The sequence below is a fragment of the Vulpes lagopus genome, chromosome 2 (assembly GCF_018345385.1).
Source record: "Vulpes lagopus strain Blue_001 chromosome 2, ASM1834538v1, whole genome shotgun sequence".
Lineage (NCBI taxonomy): Eukaryota > Metazoa > Chordata > Mammalia > Carnivora > Canidae > Vulpes > Vulpes lagopus.
In genome coordinates this window covers 34,097,837-34,125,793 of record NC_054825.1, presented here as the reverse complement: position 1 = coordinate 34,125,793, position 27,957 = coordinate 34,097,837, and the positions used below count along the sequence as shown (strand labels likewise).

The 27,957-nt window shown below is 35.1% G+C and overlaps 1 protein-coding gene across 5 annotated transcripts in view; it reads left to right on the top strand.

The window, feature by feature from the left end:
* Positions 1-27,957, top strand: part of EXOC6 (exocyst complex component 6) — a 221,024-nt gene that overhangs the window by 32,465 nt on the left and 160,602 nt on the right. For 4 of the 5 annotated variants that reach the window (XM_041743259.1, XM_041743260.1, XM_041743262.1 and 1 more), the window contains exons 2-5: positions 17,510-17,681; positions 18,947-18,994; positions 19,085-19,175; positions 21,857-21,902. In XM_041743259.1, coding sequence (XP_041599193.1) covers positions 17,510-17,681; positions 18,947-18,994; positions 19,085-19,175; positions 21,857-21,902 — 357 coding nt within the window. Of the gene's footprint in view, positions 1-9,287; positions 9,362-17,509; positions 17,682-18,946; positions 18,995-19,084; positions 19,176-21,856; positions 21,903-27,957 lie in introns of all 5 variants that reach the window. The other variant, XM_041743261.1, reaches the window with a different exon arrangement.

Sequence of the window (27,957 nt, the reverse complement as noted above, 5' to 3'; positions counted from 1 at the left end):
CCATTCTCCTTCACTCATTTTGCCCTTCCTCCTAACCCCTCCTCCCCTTTGGCAACCATCAGTTTGTTCTGTGTAAGTATCTGATTCTGCTCTTTGTTTATTCATTTGTTTTTTAGAGTCTACATGAAATTGAAATCATGTGGTATTTGTCTTTCTCTGACTTATTTAGCATAATACTCTCTAGCATATAGATCATCTCTTGAGCTATTAGGCAAAATGCACATTATTTGATCTACTTTAGAGAATTTAACATTTTTTTGTTTGATTACCTAAAGTCTAAGGAAGCAGTCTACATCTGCATTCATTAATTTGCAGTAAGCATTTTCAGTTAAAATTGATTTAGCGATTCAATTTGTTATCCTAGAAGACAAATACAATTTTGTATGTATTGGGTATTTCCATTTCTCATCTTTTGCATTTTACCAAGTAGCACAGAAGTCAACAGGAAGAGACATCTCAGGTCAGAAGTGTAAAAACAGGAAGGAGGAAGTCTATTGCAAATCTGTGTTAGCAGATTATCAATTCAGGTTTCACTATAGAGGATGTCCATTAGCGATTATCATTGTACTTTGTTGTTACCCAGAATTAACAGTAAGTGTTAGTGTTATAGAACGTCAACCCTAGTTATAGGAAGTAATGTTAACCAATGAACTGTACTAGGTTCTTTCCTATGCATGGAAACAGGATATTGTTAGAACAAGTCACAGAAATTGCATATAGAGGAAAACAAGGCAAGTAAAATTCAACATCAAAAATATAGGGAATATCTCCTGTATTTTTTTTAAAGATTTTATTTATTTATTCATGAGAGAGAGAGAGAGAGAGACAGAGAGAGAGAGAGAGATGCAGAGACATAGGCAGAGGGAGAAGCAGGCCCCTCCCATCGGGAACCCGATGTGGGACTCAATCCCCGAACTGGGATCACACCACTGAGCCACTCAGGCGTGCCTATCTCCTGTATTTCTGCCTTTGCTTGAGCCTGATGCTTTGGCAGGTTGCATGACTCTTTAAGATATGATTGCACTCTTTTTTTTTTAAATTAGGGTATGTCAACTCTTTTATTTAAAAAATTATTTGACGGAATGTCTTCAATTGAATTAGAGGAAGCACCTGGGCATTATTTTGTAAACCATGCTAAGAGTGTATAACTAGCTGAAATATTTCATGGGAAATAACACAGAAGGTGAATAAGAAATCTTTATCTGTATTTTGTGATGAAAGAAATTGGATACTGTGTTTATACATTTTTTTCCTTCTGAGTTTGCTAGTAAGATACTTATTAGCATATCCTGAATTCTTTACTTAGCTGTACAATGTTGTGGATGTGTTGGAAAAATGAAAAAGTATTGTGTAAAAGCTAGATAGTGGCTGCTGCTGCTGTTGCTTCTGCTGCTTCTGCTTCTGCTTCTGTTTCTCCTTCTCTTCCTCCTTCCCCCACCCCTGGTTGACATGTTTTTTTTTTCTCAGGAGTCTGCTAACCTAAACTATGCCTTTACACACTTATTTATGGATTATTTTGTGATAATGCTTCCCACATTTTTTATGTCATAACACAAACAGAAAAATGAGAGATGATCATTGTGGTATGCCTGTAATCTGTTCAGTTGGGAAGATGTACTCTAGTATATTGATTAGATGAGGGGGTTTGTTAACCTCTTAAAATTTTAAGAAATGTTTATGTATGTGTCAGTGTGTGCCTGGATATGTGTTTAGGGAATTTTTTTTTTTAGTTGTAGGTGCTAAACCAAATTGAGTTAACGTAAGGAAATATAACAAAAATAGTGGAAGCTTACTGGCTACTTCACAAAATTCTTAAGGCAATCATGCTTCTTAAAAGACTGAGATAAAGAGGTAGAAGAATGTTTCTTTCTCTGTCTTCCTTTTCCTCTGAAGTATAGTTTTCTCTGCTTCTCTCTATACTTAGTGGAGGATGACCACCTAGAGCTTCCATATGTCAGTCTGGCACATATGGAAGTCCAATTCAAAATTCCTCTGAAGTCCAATTCAAAATTCCTGAAAGAGCGTATCTGATGGAACCAGTTTGGATCAGTTGTACACCTCTGGGCAATGTACTGTGAGTGGAAGAGACCATATTTCTTTTTCAACTTTATAGTTGGTCTGGAGTTCTCAGAGAGAAAGTGTATATTGCAGTTGTGTTTGTGAACTTTTCTGGGGAGAAGATCCAACTTTTTTTTTTTTTTTTAAGATTTTATTTGTTTATTCATGAAAGATACATACAGAGAGAGGCAGAGACACAGCTAGAGGGAGCAGCAGGCTCCGTGCAGGGAGCCTGAAGTGGGACGGCCTGGGTCTCCAGGATCCGGCCCTAGGCTGAAGGCAGCGCCAAACCACTGAGCCACCTTGGGGTGCCCTGAGAAGATCCAACTTTGATCAAAATTACAAAGGAGGATCTTGCCACTCCCAGGCCACTGTCCAAATAAAGATTAACTGATCCAAGAGTTATAATAGAATTCCCACTACTTAGTACATCCTTCATATGAGTTAACTGCTTGCCTTTTTCACAGTGCCATGTCCTTTTCTTCCTGTTTACCCATGATTGATTACCCCTCTCTATTTTTTCCAAGTACTCAAATATTACCTATCATTGAATTCTCATCTTAGGTCCAACTTCCTCCATGAAATCTTTGCATCTCAGAATAAGGCATTCTAGGTGTATATGTATTTATATATAATTTTTTGTGTGTGTCTGAGTTCTTATACCATGGATTTTTAAAGTGCTATACAATGTTATTTAATTGTGTGTGAATGTATGTTTTAATATTTATGTCTTAAATACATGTCTTAAATGCAGGACTAATGAAACTCACACATATCTGATTAGTTCCTACCATGTTGCATAGCATAGTGCCTTGGGTAAAGCACCCTCTCAATAAATACCTTCTGAACTGAATTAATGAAAAACAAAACCCTTTTTGTTTTATAGAAAACTTGAAAAATATAGAAGAATAGAGAGGGAAAAAAAGTTTCCTATTATTGAAGGAGACTCCTAATTGACATTAATTCTAGTTTATTCTTATATTAGAAACAAGTATTATTTATTTGTTGAATGTTTATTGAGCAAACTTATGCCATTCAACAAGTTAAATTTTTAGTATTAAATTTGTTAAATGAAAATATAATTTTCTTGTATAAATTTTCATCCTGGTTATTATTTCCTTATTGTTGTACCTTGAGGTGGTTCTTATTTTTGTCAAATTCTATAAACAGTGATAATAACTCTAAAATAATTTCCTAGGATCTTTGTTCCCAAAGTAAAAATAATCATGTATATAATAATGAAATCTATTGGACATTTACTGCGTGCCTATTTTAAACATTTAAATGTATTATTTAATCTTCACAAAAAGCAAATGAGATACCATTATTATATACATATTCTGCAGATGAAGAAATTGAGGTAGAGGTAGATTAGGTCATTGGCCTTAGTAAGCGCAGAGTAAGTGGTACAGCTAGATGAACACAGACCCTTTGGCCTCCCAGCCTGTACTCTTAATCGTTATGCTTTGCCTTCTAATTTAGAGTATCAGATAATAAAAGCTGCAGTGCAAAAACATTATTAAATTTTAACTGAAAAAACATGGCAAGGTTTATATTAAGATTAGGAAAGGCAAGGAATGTGACCAGGACTATGCTCAGGGAGGGAAGGTCCTGTATTTTAAACTTGTGCTTGGTCAGAGGAGGCTCAGACACTGAAATTAACTCACAATAAAATGATGTAGGTCCCTTACTCCTCTGCAGCTCCCAGATACAGGGCTGTAGTAACTTTAGTAAGGCCAATCTCCGGTTTATTCTCTCCAGGAGATGGGGGCTGCTTGATGCAGGAAAAATCCCTGACTTTTTATCTTCTCCGTATCCTTTTTTCAATTCTAAATGACAAAAAAGCCAAAACACCACCATCATTCCCTACCTTCCCTTCTCATTCCTATCCTTTTGTTCATTCCTTTGGTAAAAAGTACATAAGTCAGGTTTGCTTTTAGGCCTGTCTTACTAGAAGGGCTGGTTCTTTTCAGTTTGGTAGACCAGGCCTAAGAGAATCTGTGTACAATTTGTTTTTTTGTTTTGTTCTTGTCATGTCTGAATGTGAAGGCAGGCAACTGTTCTTTGTGTGGTTTATGAGAGTGTGTGTGTATATTGTTGATGTCTGGGTATTGCCAACTTTATTGTGGAGCAATTTAATTTTCAGAGACTTGATTAATAGAGGCATTGCCATAGTAATAACAAAGGTACTCTGGAAGTGAGAAGTGACTATTACATATTTCAGGTAAGTAATTTTCAGCAACAGAATGGTGATTTTTGTGCAGTATTTGTGCTTTTACCTTTTCTTGTGCAGTATTTTCCAACACTCCTTTTTTAAAAATTTTTAAAAAATTTTCCAACACTCCTTATGGATCCAAGACTTGGATTGTATACCTGGCTCTGGCCTTTTTAAAGATTTATATATTTATTTGAGAGAAAGAGAGAGTGAAAGAGAGAGAGCAAGCTGGGTGAGGGACAGAGGGAGATTGAGAGACAGAATCCTTATGCAGATTTCCCGCTGATCACAGAACCTATCACAGGTCTTAATTGCAGGACCCCAAGATTATAACGTGATCATGATGGCTAGCTCTGGCCTTTTTAGTGGGCACACGGTGTTGAGCAAATCCTTTAACTTCTCAGACCTTCATTTCCTCCATGTGTGAGATAGAGATTAAACCAATTGTCCTGTCTTCCCCAATGGGGTTCTTGGAGTCAAATGCAGTGATGTACTATGCAGAATTGCTTTGTGGATTACGAAGTACTAAAACAGATGTAAAAGCTTTTATTTATTTATTTATTTATTTTAGTTATTACATTCTGCTTTTGAGTGGTTGCAGAATTGTTCTTATCAACTTACTGTTTTCTCTGCAAAGCTGTGAAATGACCAATAGCAGTGGACTGTAGTCAGGATCAGTAGTGGGAATTGAAATCAGCCTTATATCAGGGAAAACATGTTTCTGCTTTCCTCCATACTACTTGTGAGTTATACTTAATGTGGCAAAATTTTTTGTCTTTTGAAAAACACATTATAAAAATTAATAGTTATTAGTTAAGATGTATTTTAATGCATTTTTTAAAGATTTATATTTATTCGTTTGAGAGAGAGAGCACAAGCAGGTGGAGAGGCAGAGATAGAGGGAGAAGTGGGGAGCTCAATGTGGGGCTTGAACCCAGGACCCAGAGATTATGACCTGAACCAGAGGCAGACACTTAATCATCTGAGCCACTCAGGCATCCCTAAAATTAGCATATTTTTGAATGCTTTCTTCCAAAGTTCAAATTAAATACATCAACATCTGGCTTTCATTTTTAATATATTGTGCAAGTTAGTAAAGTTCTTGATTTTACTTCAGGATCTTATATGATAGTGTCTTTTCTAGGACCTCCAAAAATTATGAGCCTGGAATTGCCAGAGAATTTTTATGGTATTTATAGTTCTTATGTGCTATTTTTAACCATCACATTAAAGTAATAAGGATCAGGATAAAGCAGCTTCAAAAAAAAGTTATTTTGATTTCATGGTTTTTGTTAATTTGGTTGAGTATGAGATTCATACCATGTTTTGATGCAATAGTAAAATATTTGGATTTGTACTTTTTGGTGAAGGGTGCCCTCTAGTGACCCTGTCCTTTTCATTAAGTTTTGCAATATTTTGTATCATTTTGGCACTTATGATTTGAATATAGAAATAAAAGACGGGTGGCCCCAGGTGGCTCAGCAGTTTAGTGCCACCCTCAGCCCAGGGCTTGGTCCTGGAGACCTGGGATCGAGTCCCACGTCAGGCTCCCTGCATGGAGCCTGCTTCTCCCTTTGTCTCTCTGTGTCTCTCATTAATAAATAAATAAAATCTTAAAAAAAAAAAAGACACCTTCAGTTCTCACTTTAGATGAAATGTACCTGAAATAATTAGAAAATAAGTTTTATGTTATACAAATAAATAAAAGATAAATTTTTAAAAAGATAGTGTTACACAAATAAATAAAGTAATAGAACTAAGAAAATTCCAGGTAGCAGGAAAGTTATTATCCAATATGGCTATTGATGAAATTTCTCTAAAGCAGCTGTCTGAGCTGAATTGTGAAGGAAGATTAAGATTGAAGCATATATTGTGAGGAAAGGACATCTTGCAGTGGAAAAAGAAGTTAAGGACAGTACCAAAAAGGACTGATGCCAAAAGTAAAAAAAAAGAGATAGAAGAAAAAAAGAAATTACTTTGGAAAATATTTAAATTTAATTCTAATCTACATATTTTATGCAGATATCCAAATAATTTGTATTGTACTTATAAACTTTTTTTTCAGGGATTCAGGAAGGATTTGGCTGGGCATTTGTGATTGGGGTTTTTCATGTATTTGCAATCAGATATTCGTTGCTGCTGGGGCTGAAATTATCTGGACTAGACAGCCAAGATGGTTCCCTCACATTGTTGGCAGTTGATATGGCTGTCATTCTCGAGCGCTCTATGTGGTCTCTCCAGCATGTTATTTTATACATGGTGGGTGGCTTTTCCCAGAGTGGATGTCTAAAGAAGTTCAGGGGCAAGTTGCATGTTTTTTTTCTAGTTTCTGAAGTTGTGTGTAATTACTTCTGTTATATTCCATTGGTCAAAGTACTCAGAAGCCTGCCGAGATTCAGAAGAAGGCGGGTATATAGATCTCACTTCTCAGTGGAAAGTGTGTAAAAGAACTTTGGATCTATGTTGTAAAACTACTTCATTTATTTTCCTACCTTTTTGAAGAATTATGCTCAGTACAGATACATTTTTAATGATTTAGGGATCAGTAAACCTCTGTGTTAAGGTTAACTATGCATGTTTGTTTTTTGCCCTTGATTTTCAGTTTCTTTTGCATATGATTGGTACTTAGTGAATATTGTTGGAAAGAATATTCCTGTCTTTATCCAAGTGTTACTGTCTTGGAGGCATTTCATTTTTTTATTTGCTCCTGGATTACAGAGTGTCAGGGAAAGTTATGGGAATGTTGTTTTTCATGTTTGATATATTTGATAAAATGGTTGGGGAAATGTTATGAGTACTTGGTATTATAATTTTATGTTGACTACTTTTTTTCTTGCTATTTTTAAAAATAGATTTTATTTATTTATTCACAAGAGACACACAGAAAGAGGTGGAGACACAGGCTGAGAGAAGCAGACTCCTTGCAAGAGCCTGATGTGGGACTTGATCTCAGGACCCTAGGATCATGACCTGAACCGAAGGCAGATGCTTAACCACTGAGCCACCCAGGCATCCCTTAAGTAGAATGAGCAAGACTTTTGTGCATTTAAAATAGAGAGATGGTATATTTGCTATTTGTTGTTTAAAAGAAAGGAATTCCAAGTGGAATTCTTCATGGAAAAAAGCATCCTTAGGATGCCTAGGTGGCTCAGTGGTTGAGCATCTGCCTTTGGGTGAGGTTGTGATCTTGCGGTCCTGGGATCGAGTTCCGGATTGGGCTCCCCATAGGGAGCCTGCTTTTCCCTCTGCCTGTGTCTCTGCCTCTCTCTGTGTGTCTTGAATGAATGAATGAATGAATGAATGAATGAATAAATAAATCTTTAAAAAAAAAAAAAGAAAGAAAAAAGGCCCCTTCTCCCAAATGAGAACTCATTCACTATCTTTGACTAATATCTTATCCCTGTGTTTTTCACATGGATGCTGCTGAAATTTTGGGCACCTTAGATGTATCTAAAGGCTCCTAAAAGGAGTTGCACAACCAATTTGCCAAATTTATTGATATACTAAAAATCTGTTTTTTCTTTAAAGATTTATTTAGAGAGTGTGCACACACATGTTGGGGTGGGGGGAGGATGGGCAGAAGGAAAGAGAGAAACTCAAGCAAACTTGCTGCTGAGTGTGGAGCCCAACGTGGGGCTCAATCCCATGACCCTGAGATCATGACCTGAGCCGAAATCAAGAGGTGGATGCTCAACTGACTGAGCCACCCAGGCACTTCCCCACCCCAAAATCTGTTTTTAAAACTATTTCTGAGTTTTTTAAAAATTTATTTATTTATTTATTTATGATAGTCACGCACAGAGAGAGAGAGAGAGAGACAGAGACATAGGCAGAGGGAGAAGCAGGCTCCATGCACCGGGAGCCCGACGTGGGATTTTGTTTTGTTCTTGTCATGTCCCAGGAATCCCTATTTCTGAGTTTATTAGCAAGCAATTTATATTGTATGGAATGGCTTTATTAGGTTTTGAAATTTTCTGATTAGTTTTTCTGTTATTTTAACATTGTCTTCATAGTATCATTTTTAGGAATATTTAATTTGTCAAAAGCTGATAATGGAGTGGTTAGGTTTATTAGGTTTTGAAATTTTCTGATTAGTTTTTCTGTTATTTTAACATTGTCTTCATAGTATCATTTTTAGGAATATTTAATTTCTCAAAAGCTGATAATGGAGTGGTTAGTTGTCTTATAATTATATTTAATATTCAGAAAAAGTTATGTAAGTAAGCAAAATGCAAATGTTAGCAAAATGTTAGTAAACAAAGTTTCAGTACTAATTAGTAAGATCAGTACCTAGAATCTGAAGAGTTCAGTATAAATAGGAAATTTGCTGAAGTATCACAAGCAGTCTCACTAATATGAAATACCAAATCTTAATTACTAAATACTAGAGATATAAAATTAAGGTCTGGGGATCTCTGGGTGGCGCAGCAGTTTGGCGCCTGCCTTTGGCCCAGGGCGCGATCCTGGAGACCCGGGATTGAGTCCCACGTCGGGCTCCCAGTGCATGGAGCCTGCTTCTCCCTCTGTGCCTCTGCCTCTCTCTCTGTGTGTGACTATCATAAATAAATAAAGAAAAAAATATTTAAAATTAAGGTCAGTATGTTAGACATTAAGCTTGATATGACTTTTGAAACACTGGTGAAAGAATAGGAAGAATGCATATGGACTGGAAGAAGAAAGAATGCTTGAAAGGATGTAAAAGCAATTTTTTATTACTAGAAATATAAAACTAAGGCTAATATATCATTTTAAGAACTGAGAGAAAATATGGTTAATGTTTGAAAAATTAATGACATTAAAAACCATCCAATGGAGATTGGAAGTAGCTAATACAATTTTATCAGAGATAAAACAATGTACATTTCTTTTCTGATGAAAGTTTGCAGAAAGTATGGACACCAACAGGTAAATGCAGTGCTAGTGCCCAGGGATTCTTGAACGGTATTTTTGGCTTTAGCTTTCCAGTATTTTGGAAGTCCATTATCTTGCTAAAGTCATAATTTTTCCTTAACAGCAGTTGATTGATGGCTTAATAAAATTCATAGGAAAGTCTGCCAGCGTCTACTATTTTAATGGTAATCATTTTAGGTGAGTATCTTCACATTTTTCTGTGTAGGACTTGATTATGCTCTTTTATGGTTATGTAATGGAATATTCATTCTAATGGAGAACAAAGGATTCCGAGATCAAGAAAGGCCATTTTTATTCTGTCTAGTGCTCCGGGAAATATAGGTAATTTAGGGAATTTGGGATTGGGTACTTTGAGATTTTATCAATTTTTTAAAAAATGTAAACATTTTATTAGAAGTTGTCATTTCTCTGTAAATAAATACAGGTATCCCCTATTTTTTGAAAGTTTGTGTTACATCAGTTCACTTTTACAAGAGACCTACATTAGTACCTGTTTTCACTAACTGAAAGAAATCTAAAGAGGATTTTTGCTTTTGTGAAAAAATATGGAAAGTGAAAATTGCATTCAGCAGCATGAGCAGGAGTGGCACTGCCAAGCTTCTTCCTAGGAACTATACTCAGCATCAAGAAGCCATAGCTCTCAACTGTGTCTGGGAGCATCTGTGTTTTATCTTGATTTATTTTGTCCATCTGTTAGCAAGATGTATTTTAAGATATACCAGAGAAACCTAAGAGAGGTTATTTTTTTGTGTTTGGGAATGCTCAGAAATTTTTCCACGTAAATTAGTAGTATTTGCTTCTTCAGTCTATATCATTTTGGTTTCTTTTTTTTTTCATTTTGGTTTCATAAGAGCTTTCTACTTTCAGATAGTAGGAGAAACCTCTACTTTTTATTCTCTTTACAGTTACTATGATGGATTTTTTTTAAAAATGAAAATATAGTGAAAGAAAAAGATACTGAAAATGGCATAAGGATACTGTGTGCCTTTTGGCAAAAAATATCCTAAAGTGTTTCTAGTAATGAGAGTTCTTTTTCACATAATATTTTGTGAATGTTATTTGTTTTCCATCAAAAGGTGTTTCCTTAAGAAAACCCTTGAATATGATTAATAAATTATTTATCTTATTAAGAGAATAGAATATCTGTCCCAAAAACTTGAAATAAATTGAATTCCTCCATTGAGACATTTGATTTGATAATATTAATTTTTGAAGAACCAATTTTAACGTTTTAGGATCTTAGTTTTTTTAAATCTATTTTATTACCACTAGGTGGAGCCCTGTACACACAATTCAAGAAGGCATTTCTGAAAGATAATTTACTTGTTTAATAAATGCTCTAAGCCGGTTACATCAGACTTTAGTGTGAAAGATTAGATGTAATGAAGATAGAAAATGTGTACTTAAAAGAATTTTTAAGCTCTGCTTTTAAGACACGTACATTGTTTTTATGCATTCCTATTTGCTAAAATTAAAACACTTAAATTGAAATCTTTAGTGTAGCATAGCCCATCTTTATTTTCTGTTCACGTGAAGTTTTTAAGTCCTTCTCTCTTTTTTTTTTTTTAAAGATTTTATTTATTTATTCATGATAGTCACACAGAGAGAGAGAGAGAGGCAGAGAGAGGCAGAGGGAGAAGCAGGCTCCATGCACCGGGAGCCCGACGTGGGATTTGATCCCGGTTCTCCAGGATCGCGCCCCGGGCCAAAGGCAGGCGCCAAACCGCTGCGTCGCCCAGGGATCCCAGTCCTCTCTTCTTTTAAAATTGATTTTACATCTGCATTTTGGCCTGAATAGTGTTACATTTTGGTAGAAGACTTTATTGTGCTGAGCTTTTGTTTTTTTGAAGATTTTATTTATTTGACAGAGAGAGAGAGAGAAGAGAAGTATGTGCACGCACACACAAGTAAGGGGAATGGCAGGCAGGAGAGGGAGAAGCAGGCTCCCTGTGGAGCAGGGAGCCCAATAACTCTGGAATCATGACCTGAGCTGAAGGCAGATGCTTAAGCGACTGAGCCACCCAGGCACCGTGCTAAGCTTTTAGTATATGTGCTGCCGAAGCAAGCACTCATGTTTAAGCTTTCAGAAGGGAGGACTGAACTATCTTACGTTGAAGTTATTATGTGTACAGTTGACCCCTGAAAAATGTGGGGCTTAGAGGACACCGACTCCCTGTGCAGTTGGAAATCTGCATGTAACTTTTGATTCCCCAAAGACTTAACTACTGATAGCCTGCTGTTGGCCAAAAGTCTTATGATACCGTGAACAGTTAATTAACACATATTTTGTATGTTATATGTATTATATACTGTATTCTTGCAATCAAGTAAGCTAGGGAAAATAAAATGTTAATAAGAAAGTTGTAAGGAAGAAACAATACATTTACGATACTGTACTATATTGAAAAAAATTTACATGTAAGTGTATTCACGCAGTTCAAATGCTTGTTTAAGGTTCAACTGTGTATGGAGCACTAATTTACAACTTTAGTAGATGTGGGATAGTGAAAAATTTACCAGCTTTCTGGTTTTGTCATGTATCTCTGTGTATTTATTTATAGCATTTGATTAGGCTTGCCAGTAGACAAACATTCTGAGGCACATTTTAAAACAAGGAAGAATTCATTAAAATTGTATATTGCTTGAAAGTTTAGAACAGTAATGTATTTGGCACATTCATGATTAGATGGATAAAACTGTTAACTGACTTAGGGTTCAAAGATTGAATAGCGCTAAATGGTATTTCCTTTCTTGCCCTGCAGATCAAAATTTCAAAGAATAATGATTGTTATTTAAAGACAAAAAAATAGATTTTTCAGAGCCTCCACCTGAGGTTAGATGAGTACAGGGCCCTTAATTTTCTCTTCTTCATATTTTGCTCCTCTTTATTTTGTTGCATTTGTAATTTAATACTGCCTAACAATTAGCTATGCCTCAGTTCTCATCCTTTTTTTCTGTCCATTGGATGATTTCACCTGATGGATGCAACAGTGCACATCAGGGATTCCCTATTGAGTCATTCTCAATTGTTGATCTTCAAAGGTGATCTGGTTAGTTGCTATGCCTATAACTTCTCTGCATTCCATACTGCTTATCACCATTTCTGATTGGAGAGTCTGTGTGACATAATGGTTAAGAGCACTGGCTTTGACACGGATAGACTGGAAGTTAAATCTTGGCCCTACTGCTGTGTGACTTTGAATTTAAAGTTTTAATCGTCCCAAAACTACATTTGTAAATTGAGATGCTAATAGAATCTACATTGTAAAGCTCTAGTGAATACACTTAATAGTAAGTACTTGGTTGTGTGTTACTTTTTTTTTTTTTTTTTTAATCTTCACCACATTAAGCCAGAAGCAGCAGATATGATTTCTCTCTAGTCAGTTGAGTCACTATGGGGAATTGTTGACAGGGAGTGCATTTCTTCTTTGCTTTCTATATTCTCCCTCCACTGTCTCTCCAAATTATCTCTATAATTAAATGTAGGTCCCTTCAGGGTGCTTGGGTGGCTCAGTCTGTTAAGTGTTTGCCTTCTTTGCCTTCAGCTTGGGTCATGATCCCAGGATCCTGGGATCAAGCCCTGCGTCTGTGGGCTCCCCACTCAGCAGGGGGCTTGCTTCTCCCACTCCCTCCCCCTTCTTGTGGGCTTTCTCTCTCTCTCAAATAGATAAATAAACAAACAAATACATAAATAAGTAAATAAAATCTTAAAAACCAAAACAAAAATTAGATCCCTTCAGAAAAAGACGGATAATCCCTGCTATGCATACGGTGTCAGGAAATACTTTGGAGAGGAATTGCTTTTGCTTTCTTCCCTTTTCCAGTGTTCTTTTATATATCCACCATTTCTCCCTTCCTCTTTGTCTCTATTCACTCAGCTATTTACTATTGGCTTTATTAGCAAATTTTCAGACTAGTTATTTCTAATATTTTCATCAGAGTGGGTAGAGAGTTAAATCAAGTACATGTATTGATTAATTCCATTTTGAGTGCTTTGTCTGGCTTTTAGATTTGTGCTGCATCTATTAAATTGAGAAAGAGCTGGGAACTTCCTAGGGTCCTTTTCAGGGCCAAATTTTATCTTGTGATGAATTTGGATTCTGGCACTTGCTTAGGCCTTTGGCACTTTTTAATAAATGCCATTTATTCCTGTGGTTTAGAATGTTTCCTCATCTCTACTTCTTTATTTCTGTGTACTCTGTTCAGAATGATCTCATTGATATGGATTATGGGTGACACGTGGTTATATCAGCTTGTGCTACAGCTTGTACTCATGTCTGTAACAGCAAGTGGTTATCAGGAGTCAGGAGAGACTAAAACTTAGTAATAGATGGATCATTTACAGTACTGATTCTCAACTTAATAGATGCAGCACAAATCTAAGCAGTAGAGGAGGAACAGAGGGAGAGGGAGAAGCAGACTCCCCACTGAGCAGAGACTCAGACGTGGGGCTTGATCCCCAGACCCTGAGATTATGACTTGAGCCAAATGCTTAACTGGTTGAGCCACCCAGGTACCCCTAAACTCCTTTGTTTGAAAAAAGGAGAAAGAAAGCAGGGAAGAATTCTGTGTGTGTGTGTGTGTGTGTGCATGCGCGCACGCATGTGTGTTTATAATGTAGATCCTATAGCCAGAAAAGACCTCATCAAGAAGGGGATAAAAGACCTGAAGAGAGGCAGCCCACGTGTAAGAAGTGTGATCCAGGTAGAGGAAATAACATGTGTAAAGCATGGAACAGGAATGTGCTTGGTGTGTTTCAGGAACCATTAAAAGGCCAGTGTTGCTGACACAGAATAAGTAAAGTGGAGAGTAAATATTAAGAAGTGAGGTCAATGAGATAACATGGGCAACATTATATAGGGATTTATGGGCTATTTTAGGAGAAATAGGGTTTTGAGCAGAAGAGAGACATGAGATCTGATTTATTTTTTAATGGAATCAGGATACCTGGGTGGCTCAGTGGTTGAGTGTCTGCCTTTGGCTCAAGGCGTGATCCTGGGGATCCCTGTGAGGAGCCTGCTTTTCTTTGCCTGTGTCTCTGCCTCTCTCTCGCTCTCTGTCTCTCATGAATAAATAGATAAAATCTTTAAAAAAAAAAGATATTTTAATGGGTTCGTCTACTGTGTTGAGAATAGATTGAAAGGAAGCAAGGGTAAAATCAAGGAGACTGATTAGGAAGCAGTTGGTAACATTTAGGCAAGGTGATGGTGGCTTCATCCAGCATGGCACCAATAGGGGTTGTAAGATGTGGTTGAATTTGCTGATTGTTTTGGTAGGGAGAGTGAGAGAAAGAGAACAGTCAGGGGTGATTTCAAGTTTTTTGCCAGAGCAATTAGAAGAATGGCTTTTACAAACAAGATGGAGAAAGAATGTGAGGGGAGCAGGTTTGAGGGAGAAGATAGGAAATCATTTTGGACATATCTGAGATGCTTATCGATACCCAGTTGGAGAAATGTATAAGTTTGAAGTTCAGGGTAGAGATTGGGGCTGGAATCATAAATTTGGGAAGTAGCAGTGTTCTTATGGGATATAAAATTCTAAATCTGGATGAGGTTGAGAGAGTAATATCAGTAGAAAAGAAGATATCCGGGGATCCCTGGGTGGCTCAGTGGTTTAGTGCCTGCCTTCACCCAGGGTGTGATCCTGGGGTCCCGGGATTGAGAGTCCTGCATTGGGCTCCCTGCATGGAGCCTACTTCTCCCTCTGCCTGTGTCTCTGCCTCTCTCTCTCTCATGAATAAATAAATAAAATCTTTAAAAAAAAAAAAAGAAAAGAAGATGTCCAAGATCAAAGTCTAGTTCTAGCTCAGCTCTTAAAGGCCCAAATTTTTAATAATTGTTCTCCAATATTGCTGTTTCTAGTATTATAATAGATACTCATTAAAAACCTATTACATGGAAAAAAAAAAACCTATTACATGGAGACTGCCCTCAAGAAGCTTATGGTTGATATGAAGAAACAAAATATAGGACATATATTGAAAGGTTTATTTATTTATTTTAAAGATTTTATTTATTTACTCATGAGAGACACAGAGAGAGGCAGAGACACAGGCAGAGGGAGAAGCAGGCTCCATGCGGGGAGCCTGATGCGGGACTCGATCTGGGACCCCAGGATCACGCCTTGAGCCAAAGGTAGATGCTCAACCACTGAGCCATCCAGGCATCCCTGAAAGCTTTAAATTACAGTACAAAGTATAATATATGATTATGTGTCATAGTGAGTGGAAAGGACTATAAATTTACCTATTCTGCTTATGAAGAGATAACTTGGCATGGAAATGAATGATAAAGTCTTGTTGGAGGAAATGCGAATTGAACTAAATCTCAAGCAATGGGCAGCAGATGGGGGGGCACATTTTTGGGAGGTCCTCAAAACTACATTCAAGTTCAGTAATTTACTAGGAAGACTCAGAATTTAGAAAGATGTTAAATTCACAGTTGCAATTTGTTGCAGCAAAATAATATGGATTAAAATTAACATCAGGAAAAGGTACATAAGGCAGGGTCTAGGAGAGTTCAAAGAGGGGTCTTCTGTTTGTCCTTTCCCAGTGATCGTGCAGATAGCACTTCTCCCAGCAGTGATGTATGGCAGTAGTCATGGAGTATTGCCAAGTAGGGAAGCTCACCTAACCCATGGTATCCAGGGTTTTTCCTGGGGATTGGTCACATAAACATGGCTGACTCTCCAGAGCTGATACAATGTGGCTGAAGGCCCCCATCCACTGTAAATCACATTATAAACCACATTGCTATCTTAGATTATTTGGCATTGTCCAGGACCCTCCAGTAAACACAGACAACTATCAGGTAGGAAGGACATTCTGAAGGTTTACCTCCCAGGAGCTGGGGGCAAGGCCAAACCTTTCTTTGGGCAAGTTTAATCCTTTTCTGAATGATAGTTGGCAGGGAGGATGATGCCCTCTATGTGGAGATAGCATGAGCTGAGTTATAGTAGGAATGTGTACACCATAATTATAGAACATTGTAGTGAATATAATATGGCCTTGAGAATATGAACCCTGGAGCCAGACTACTAGGATTCATATCTTAACTGTCCCTTGCTAGTTGTGGAATTTATAGCATTTACAGATGTTACATAATTGGTAACATTGTTAGGCAAGGGTAATAGCAGTATCTACTTTATAGGCTTGTTGTGAGGTTACAAAATTTAAAATATAAAACACTTAGAATATGTCTTGACACACAGTAGGTGCTACAGAAATCAGGAGTTTGTTCATTCTTTAATCATTCACTCAATGATTCTTTTTGAGCACTAGTATGTTAAAGACTCATATTCTGAGCCTCAGACCTCTATTTCCTGATATCTAGACAGTTTCCAGATATCTAGAGGGTTTGTGGCTCATTTAACATTAACTTGTTCAAAAAGAAATTAAATAATTTTTCACACAAATGATATCTATTAATGACAGTACTATCAATCCAATTTTATTTAAAGATTACTAGCCATTGTGGGCACCTGGGTGACACAGTTGATTAAGTGTCTGACTCTTGGTTTCAGCTCAGATCATGGTCTCATGGTGAGAGATTGAGCCTTGCATCAGGCTCCATGCTCAACATGGAGTCTGCTTGAGATTCTTTCTCTTTCCCTCTGTCCTTCTGTTTGTGCTCTCTTTTCCTCTCTCTCTGAAAAGAAAAAAAAAACAAACCTTAAAAAATGATTATCAGCTGTTGCTATAGGTTAAAACTTGTATTCAGTTGGCAAAGAACTTAATTTGTAGGGAAGTGTTGATCCATAGTTATATTAAGTGGAAATCATTGTGATGCCTATGCATTTATTCTATTGCCTCAACTGTTACCTGAAGATGGCATGCTATGTAATTTGGCCTGTAGTATTAGTAATAGAAATGATACCTTCTGAAAGGAAGAGTTTATCATAATATTCTGCTGCTTAAGGCCATGTACTTACAGAATTGCATTCCTTCCTGCTGTGCCATCTTTTTTTTTTTGGACCATGATAAGCTTCAGAGTAGTGACTTTGCATGTAAGAGATAGGAAAGTGTTTTTAGGTGTTTTACAAGCTTGCTTATTTTAAATCATTAACTTATGCTCTGAAGTAACTAATTTAATGTTGGTACTGTAGCAGATTATCATAAATAGCTTTAATTGTATATTTAAAAGTCATATTCACAGGCTTAAATCTGGATATCAGAATTAAGCAATTCTTGAAATGTATGAATGTCTCCTTAATATACTGATTACAGAGCAAAGAAAAAATTAGCTGTTGCAAAGGATGGATTTAATAAAGAATAAATTTTGGTGAACTGGGAAGTTAATGTTAGTTTTCTTTTTTGTGTACATTCAGGTCTGTGTATGACGACCAACCAAATGCACACAAGAAGTTTATGGAAAAGTTAGATGCTTGTATCCGTAATCATGACAAGGAAATTGAAAAGATGTGTAATTTTCATCATCAGGGTTTTGTAGATGCTATTACAGAACTCCTTAAAGTAAGGACTGATGCAGAAAAGCTGAAGGTAAGAAATATTTTAAAATTCTCTTTATCTTTGCTCTCATTAAATTAGTCAAGTATTAGTTTATAATACATATGTACAAATCATTATTAAATGTACTATTTTCAAGAAGTGAATTAGTGTATATATTTGGGAATGCTCTTTATGCTCTATTAACATAGTTGTCATGCTAATGACAGGAGTAATCTCTTTTTTGTAAAGCAAGTAATGCATTGACTTAACAGGATTTCTTTCCATGCAGGGAAATGAACTAAAAAAATTCGTAGAACTGAAAGCCTCATTTGCAGTTTTAGAATTTAAAAATTTCAATTAGTACAATAATGATAAAAACTATCCTCTAAAAAACTAAAAAAAAAAACAACTGTGATTGTGTTCTCGAAATTATTTAATAATATTGAAACTTTTTTTTAGTTTAATAGCAAAGCATAATTTTCTTAAAGGAAGTAGGTCTATATTTTCTGCTATACAGCAAAAACATTTATTAAACTAGGCTTGAATTTGTTCAGTCAGAATACAAAGTATTTAGTTATAAGAATTGGCCTATTTATCTTTCTTTACATTTGGAGAATTTAGCAGATAAAATGACCCTGGTTCACCAAAGTTATGATTAGAAAACCATTATATAAAGGATATTCAGATAACAAGAGACCAAATACAGCATCAATGAGGTCACTGAGCATCTTTGTTCAGAAATTAATGAGATTTTTAATAAAGTAGAATGTGCTTCCTTACTATGATGACCTAATGAGTCACTTAATATGTGGGAAAATTTGAGGTTGAGCTTTGTCTGCACCTGCAGCATTAAAATGTTGCTGTGGATTGAAATTTCCGTGTTTGATGTTAATCAACCACCCAGTGTTTGCATTCAGCAAAGTATGAATGTTTAATTACCATAAAATGCAATCACCATTTCGTACAGACAATGAATGGCACATAGACCTCATTGAAGTTATCAAAAAGGGACCAGTGGTCAATTGGGTCACTGATTTGAATTGTTTGACAGACTTAGAGAAGCAAGGAAAGTTCAAAAATCTAGATTAAATTTGAGAAGTTTGCCACAGAATCTGTTAAAAAGAACTGTCATAAGTAATTGAAGTTAACAAAAGCCCTTTTCAATCAAAAGTTCAAGTTCAAGCTGTAGAGTTAATTTGAATTTGCATTTCTTTGTTCTAAGTTTCTCATGAAGCATGATCTGATTACAAGGGTGAGCAGTTATATCAGGGCAGTTTTATGCATATTTGTCTAACTAAGGTGAAATTATTTTTAAGGTGCAAGTTACTGATACCAACCGAAGATTTCAAGATGCTGGAAAGGAGGTGAGAATATAATAAATTTCTTGCATACTCAATATGTGGGATGCAATTTAACTGTTTGCTTAAAAATATGAATGTTTCTTCTTTTCTAAGGTGATAGTCCAAACAGAAGATATTATCCGATGTAGAATTCAGCAGAGAAATATTACAACAGTAGTAGAAAAATTACAGTTATGCCTTCCAGGTGAGTTAAACTTGTCTATAATGTAATGCTTGGTTTGGTGAAATTATAATTGAATCATAGCATATGGTTATTATTCATTATGGGAATTACAGATTATTTGGTGATTGCTCCCAAAAGCTCATGGTTATCTTTCTTATCTATTTTAGTCCTTGAATTTTCATGGTTTTCTTATCTTTTAAAGTTTTGTTTGATGATCTGTCACATCAGGTTCCTAGAACAACCTGTACCTCTCCCATTTCCTTCCTGCCTTGTTTGTCCTTTGTCCCTCACCCCCCCTCCCACTGCTTTTTTGTTTTTCCTCAGTACTTTCCCATGGAGGAGAGTGTCTTTATTACATTTCCTTGCCTTCCCTAATTTGCCTAATTTTTTACTACTAGTTTTCCACTGTTTTCTGTTTGTCACTTAAGCTGGTTGGTTTTGCTTTGATCCTAGTCTCGTTTTGCTGATAAAAGTAAAAAATCCCAAGGTGCTCGATCTTTTCCCTTCTTTGGTCTTGCCTTTGCTCTTATATCTTGGAAAGACTGACTTTTTAGGTTTCTGAGTTCGATCACTGTGTTATGGCTGATAGTACTGGGACATCAAATAAATTCTGAAGAAACTCACCAGTATTTTCTTTCCCCTGATGTATCCTGTTCAAACAAAAGGAAGCAGGGTGTATGTCATCTTTTTCTTCATATAGTAAGCTGAATCCATTTTACTGTAGCAGTTTTTCAAACTTTTTTTTTTTTTTTTTTGGCAAGAACTTGAACCTCCATGTCCAGGGAAATAGAATGAGATACTTTGTATGATATTTATATAATGTAAATTTAGCTTGGAACACAAATTATATGTTAAAATTGTCAGCAGATTTTATTAACTAAAATACACTGTTTTTTGACTTTGTAAGAATAACTTTTCTTTTTTAAAGAATCATTGAAATTCTACTCAGTTTAATCACTGAACCATGGATATTTGTACTTTAACTTTGAGTAAATAAAATGTCTGCTTATTATATTCAGTTTCAGGGTTCAGGAACCTACTTCCTTATGGTAATGTTTAATAATACCTCTTTGCCACCATCAGATACACTGAAGTAGCCATGAAGACAGTCTCTAAGTTTGATTGCTTTGTCCCTGAATAGTAATAAGCCTAAACAATTGGGTACTGGTGGAATGAGAAAGAGCTGATTTTAGCTTCTTCCCTACGGGGCTATTTGGAATTGAGAAATAAAGGGTAGTAGAGGTTAGAGTTTTGTCACTGCTACTGTCTTTGCTTTCAAGACTGGATGGGCAGTCTGAATTCATGTAAATATTGTGCTCCTAATAGCCACATTGTGAATTGCTTCCTTTACTCCATCTAGCCTTTTGTTGAATTATCCACTTGTAAATACTTTTTTGTGTCAGCCATTACAATAAATAATGGAAATACAAAGTTGAAAATGACATAGTCCTTGCTCTTAAGGATCCTACAATCTAATATGAATAAAGATAAGTAAGCTGTTATTGTATAATTGCCTCACTCCTCCTTGCATTGGAAGGAATATGAGAGAATATAAGGAGTCATAGGGTAAACAATGCATTTTCCTGCTGCTTAAGTTTTTCTTATTATTTTTGAGGAGAGCATTATTTTTAACTAGGAAATAAGATAGATATGAAAGTTACATAAATTGTTGAGGTAAAACAGGAGGCTTCAAAGAAAGTTTATACTTGTAGCAGCAGTTTTTGGCTTTTCCCCAGGTTATGTGTTCACTCTGCTTTGGTTGGAAAATGTGAGAAATACTGCGTTACAATATAGGGGCTGTGATAGAGATATACATAGGATTCAGAGGTTGGATGGTTCACTGTTGCCACCATTGCAACTTTCAGACAAGTGAACTAAGTATCTTCTGTAAACTTGAAGACCCCTGGGAAGTAGCCAAAATAGAAAATCTGGAAAAAGTGTTGTCTCTCTCTCCGGTCTGTGAAAATGTGAGCCAATGGTTTAATGAGCCAATGATAATTTACTCACTTTATACTTTGAAATTCTACTAAGGATAAATTGTAATCTGCGTAGTTGCATTAAAACCTTTTTGGTGGCAATATGTCATCTTGTTGAAGGTTATAACAATTTTATTGAATAATTGCATTTCCAAGGCTGTAATAAAAATGATAAAGTTGCTTTGCTCTGTTTATTTATGATTTTTATTATAATTTACGCTCTGTAAGCTTTTGGGTTTTTTTTTTTTTTCTTTGTCATTTTGGTGTAAAATTTTGTTTAGTGAGCTATAGCACAGTTGTGTTTGGTATATTTTTGATATATGTATTTTATTTGATATATTGAATCAAAATTAATCAATCTCACTTACTCAATGTTGTCTCTTGAGTAACTAAAGTCCAAACTTCCAGTTCCACTACAGGGAAGAGATGTTAAGTTTCTGAATATGATAATTGTTAGTAGGTTAATGTTTCAATTATAGGTATCAACATACGAAAGTGTTCCAAATTCTATAAAATGCGTTATTATATGTAACGTAATGTTCAATATATAGAGACATTAAAATGTTTTTATTTACTTGAAGTATGAAATTTTATTTGAGAATATAAGCCTGAATTAAAGTATAGAGAAAATTAATGAATTTATAATAGGCTCTTTCCTGTTTTAATTTTTTCATCTTAGTTTTTTTCATTTTGAAAGCTAAAATAAGTTATATTTTTTTAATGCAGTGCTGGAAATGTACAGTAAGCTAAAAGAACAAATGACTGCAAAAAGGTGAGTTGGTTTCCTTCCTGTTTTTAATAAGAGTCATTTATTTTTCTGTTAAGAAAAGCATGAATAAACTTACTGTAAAGTGAGTCATGTGAAGTTTTACTTTCTACCTTTATTCTTTTTCATGCAAATTGCCCATCAGAATCATCTAATAAAGCAATTATTAACCATTTATTTGTGGATCCATATGCTCTATAAGTGAAATCAAAGATTGATAATATTGATGAAGGACAAATGGGCAACCAAACAGGAATAAAAAATATTGATTAGCTTCTATGTGAACATTGCTTACAATAAAAGGCTGAGTGTGTATTGTGAACCACAGTGAAAGTAGTGTGGGTAGTTATATTTTCATAATCTGGGCTCCTGTAGATCATGTTCTGTTTTATAACACTAATGAATACATGACAAATGAAAAATCATTTGTAATTTATTATCTTTAGATATAATTATGTTTAAAATGTTTTAAAGATGGACAATTTTAAAGTAACAGAAGAATCAGAATAAATGAGAATATTCTGCATTTGGAATAGGGAAATAATGATTTCCTCTTGATTTATTAATAATTGCTTAATTATCACTGTACTTTATGTACAAATCTATACTCATAAATCTGTGTACATCCTGCTTTATAGTGTTAAACATTGAATTTTATTGGCTTTTACCAATTCATACTAATTAGTAGAATTATTTTTTTCCTTCTTAATACACGAACCATCAGCTATCCTGAAAGTCTTTTTTACACTTTTTTTCTATCAAAGTTGTAATCTCTGTCTATCAAAATCCTCATATTTTGAAGACTCAGATAATATAGTTCTATGTGTTTGCTGCAGAAAAATAGGCATCATCTTCCCTACTTGCCATTTACCATTTCTTCTTGCTAGGGGCACAAAACCTTTTACCTCTTTTAAGGCATTATTTTGGTGTTTGCATTCATGTTTTTAAATAAATAACTTTTAATGTTTCTTTACTATTTTCTAGTTTGGGGCACTATATATTTTTTCAATAACATAATGTAATATTTATATTCAGATTTCCCCATTTATCCCAGATGTCTTATATCGTCTTTTCCACCCTGAAGCATTGGTTGATATGTCCTTTTTTGTCCCTTTAACCTAGAACAGTCTTCCTGCTTTACTTTGTTTTTCATAAAAGGGTCCAGGTCAGTTGTCTTGTTGACCAGGACATTTTGGATTTGTTTAATTATTTTCTTATGATTAGATTCAGATGAACTGTTTTTGGTATGAGTATGATGTAAGTGATATTGTGTACCACTCACTGTATGAAATCAGAAGGCATATACTATACTGTTAGATTTTCTCTGGATTATGTTAAATTTGGTCTTTTGGTTAAGAGGATGTCTACTAGATCATTTGAAAAAAGTATCTTTTTCTCTTTGCAATTACTAAGTATTCTGTGCAGTGATATTTTGAGTCCTATTTCCTTAACCTTCCACTCATTGGTTTTAGGATTCTTGCTTTAGATTTTTAATTTTTTTTTTTTTTTAAAGTAATCTCCATACCTAATGTGGGACTCCATCTCACAACTCCCAAGATCAAGAGTCGCATGCTCCTCTGACTGAGCCAGCCAGGTGTCCCTCTTGCTTTAATCAGTTATTATATTTAGGTTACAAAATGATGATTTTTATAATTCTGTCATTCCTTAGACATTTATTAGACTATAATATTAGCATCTTAATATAAAGAAGAGCTTTTTTTTAAAAAAAAAGTTTCTTTTTTCTTCTCTTTTTCATTATCAGTATAGACTCATGGATTTAAAAAAATAGTGTGTTATAATTATACTGCTGTTTTCATTATTCTTTTTGATGCTCAAATTGTACCACATTTGATGAGGGGAACCCCTCAAGCCAATTTCTGTGTCCTCATCTGTCTTTGAGTACTTTCTTGCCACACAATAATATGTTCCAGGCCCACATTGTACTTGTCTTGGCCCTAGACCTAGAAATAGCCATTTTGCAAGATACCCTAGTTCCTTTTAATAATGGTATTTAGAAACAGATCTGCTTGCTGGGTTGGTGTATTATACCCCTGCACTAGACACACACCTCTCTCATGCCCTCTAGCCTTCCAGGGTTGCCTTTGAGAAGTTTGAAGCCATTCTAATTTCTCATCTTTAGTTTGTGACCTTCCTTTTTTCTCTTTTAGAATCTTCTCTTCTGTGGTCTGTAGTTGCCTGATGATGTGCTTTGATGTGAGCCTGTTTACTTCCATTGTGCTGGGTACTTGGTGAACCTATTTGGAATTTAATCTGGAAACTGCTTTGATCTGATAATGTCTTTAAAATCTAGGAGATTTTCTTGAATTATTTATTTCTTTCTGTTTTCTTGATTCTAGGACACATAGTGATCTTTAATCTTCTGGATTGGTCCTCTGATTTTCTTTTTTCTTCCTTAACATGTTTTGTTCTGTTGACTCCTTGCTCTGCTTCTCAGATGTTTTTTCATTTTTATCTAACAAAAATAATGCTGATTTTATTTCATTTCTGCTCTCTGATTTTTAATTTCTAAGAACTATTTTTTGATCTCCAAATATTTCTTTTCTTTCTTTTTCTTTTCTTGTTTAGGGTAACTTGTTCTTGATTCATTGTTAACAGTACTTTGTCTTAACCTCTCTGAGATTTTAAGTCTATGTATTTATATATATGTCTTCTTACATATAGTTTGTTTCCAGTAACTTCCCCCCACCCCAGTTGTTGTTTTTGTTTTTTTACTCTCTGACTTTGTGGGTAGGGGTGTTTCTCAGATGTCAGGTAATTCCTTGGCTATCTACTCATATTTAAGTGTAGCAGAGGTAATAGGAGTTCTGAGTATGTGGGTGGGACTTGTTGAATGTAAATTTGTGTGAGGTTATCTAGCTGGGCTGTTTAGTTGGTGGAGACTTTGCTATTAATATCTGGAGTTATTTCTTTTGGGGCTGCTCAGATTCCCTAGAGGAGACTTTTCTTGTTTCCTGTCTTAAGGGTCAAGATTTGACTGCCAGTATTTTGGGATCTGAGTTGCTCAAGAGGGCATTTAGTATACATAGGCTCTACTAATTCTCTTGTTTTCAAATCAGTACTATTGCCTTCAACCTTGGGTAATGTCCCCACCCTATTTAGAGATTATTTGTTCTAGTCTCTTTAGTATTTATCAAAATGGGGAAAAATTGTTGCTCGGATGACTGGAGTGAAGTTTGCTTCTTAAACACATTTTCAACCAATATTCCTTACTTTAGCCTTCCTTTTCATTCCTACCTCCATAAGTAGTGGGATTCCTATGAATTCTTGACATTTTTGGAGATTCTAGAGAATAAATAAGTTTATGCTTGTCTCCTCAACTATTGACTTAGAATTTTCTCAGATTTGCTGAGTTTTTTTTTTTTTTTTGTACCACATGTCCATCAGCTTTCAACATTCTAAAATTTTACTGTTCTTCTCCTTTTCTCTACATCTGTGTAGGCTTATACTTAAAAAAAACATCTCTTCATGTTATTTTATTGGAGTTTCAAGGAGGCAAGGTTTTATTAAGCATGTATTCAGGCTGCCATCGCACTAGATATTTAGGACCCCACTTCTGGTGCTCTGCTATATTTTTGTCAGGATAAATATCCATATGGGGTAATAAAATAAAAGGTATGGGCAGATGTTATTCCTGGTGATCATTACAGATTGCAGATTAGCAACCTATAGAATCAAATTGACCCATAGATATATTTGGTTTGACTTGTAAAATGCAAAAAAAAAAGTTTTTTTGTTAATATCACTTTGTATTTGTTAAAATATCTGGGTTTACATTCTGATGACTCACAAATCTGATTCTTGAATCTCAAGCTTGGCTTTGACATCCCTGATTCTTGTTTACTCTTTTCACATGGATATTTCACCACTATCTCAAGTTCAGCATGTCTGAAACAGGCTTAACAATCTTTGCTTATTTCAGGGATTGGCCCCTTTTCTGTCAAGTGTGTTGTGAAATATTTACTCTGTGATACAGTTTTTTATTTTTTAAGTTATTTGCTTAGCAGTTTTTAGACCCAAATACACAAATCATAAGTCTATTATATAGCTCCATGAGTTTTTAAACAGCAAATACAACTTTATAACCACCAAGATGAAGATTTGAACATGATTTCTATCTGAAAAGCTTTTCTCATACTCTCTTCTGGTCATTACCACTCAAGTAAGATATGGAACATTTCTATCACCCCTTTATGCCCCTTCCCAATCGATTCCTCCTTCCTCCTCTACAATAACGACCTTCTGATTTCTATCACATGTTCTTAGAATTGATATAAATGGAATCATAGACTGTTTTTCTTGTCTAGTATCTTTCACTCCAAATGTTTTGAGATTCATCTGTGTTATTGCAAATACCAATTGTTTGTTTCTTTTCATTGTTGAATAGTATTCAGTTCTAAGAAGTTACTTATCTGTTTACCAGCTGGTAAGTATTTGGGTTGTTTTCAGTTTGGAGGTATTATGAATAAGGCTGTCATAAAATTAGCAGACAAGTCTTTTTGTAGATAGATGTTTATATTTCTCTTTAATATATGCACAGGAGTAGAATTGCTGGGTTAAGTGTGGATGTATTATAAGAAACCATTAAATAATTTTCCAAAATGGTTGTACCATTTTATACTCTCATTGGCAATGAGAATTTTAGATACTGCCCATCCTTGCATCCTTCAACTAGAACAGAACCATTTTGGCACATGTAAAATGATACCTCATTGTAGCTTCAATATGCATTTCTCTGATGACTGATGTTGAGTGCCTTTTCATTTGCTGTTTGGTCATTTGTGTATTTTCTTTTGTAAAATGTCTGTTTAAGTCCTTTGCTTATAATTTTAAGCTTAGAGACCTATTGAACAGAAAGTAGAGAGTTCCCACATATACCTTCCTTTCCCTTACAGTTTCTTGCATGAGTGCTAGTATATCTCTTACAATTTGTGAACCAATATTGACATGTTGTTAAATCCACAGTTTACAATAGGGTTCACTCTTCTGTGTTGTACAGTTCTGTGGGTTTTGACAAATGCATGTCATATTTACCATGATAGCATTATACAAAATAGCTTCACTGCCTGAAAAAATCCCTTGTGCTTCATCTCCTTCCCCATCCATCCACCTTCCCCAACCAGTGCCAATCACTGACCTTTTTAGTGTTTCTATAGTTCTGTCTTTTTTAGAATGTCCTATAGTTGGAATCATACAGTATATGTCATATTCAGACTAGCTTTCATTTAGCAGTATGCATATAAACTTCTTCCATGTCTTCTTGTGGCTTGATAGTTCATTTCTTTTTATTGATGAATAAGACTGCATTGTGTGGATGTACTACAGTTTATCCATTCACCTGTTGAAGAACATCTTGATTGCTTCTAATTTCTGGCAGTTATAAATAATGCAGCTGTAAGCATTTACAGGTTTTTGTGTGGACATAACTTTTCAATTCATTTGGATGAATACCCGGTGGTATAGTTGCTAGATCATACAGAAAAACTTTAGTTTTATAAGAAAGAGCCAAATTGTCTTCCAAAGTGGCTTTACTATTTTATACTCTCAGCAATAATAATGAATGAAAGTTCTGTTGCTCCACACCCTCACCAGGATTTGGTATTGTCAGTGTTCTGGATTTTAGCCATTGAAATAGATGTAGATAATATCTCATTTTAATTTGTAATTCCCTATTGGCATGTGATGTTGAGAATTTTTTCTTATGCTTATTTGCTATCTGTGTATTTTTTTTGGTGAGATATCTGTTCAGATATCTGTTCAGTGTATTTTGTACACTGAGAGAGAGATATCTGTGTATTTTTTTTGGTGAGATATCTGTTCAGATATCTGTTCAGTGTATTTTGTACACTGAGAGAGAGATATCTGTTCAGATATCTGTTCAGTGTATTTTGTACACTTTTAAATTTGGTTGGTAGTTTTCTTATTGCTGACTTTTAAGTGTTTTTTTAAAAAATATTTTATATACTAGTTCTTTATCAGATACATGTTTTGAAAATATCTTCTTCCATTCTTTGGCTTGTTTTTTCATTCTCTTAATTGTCTT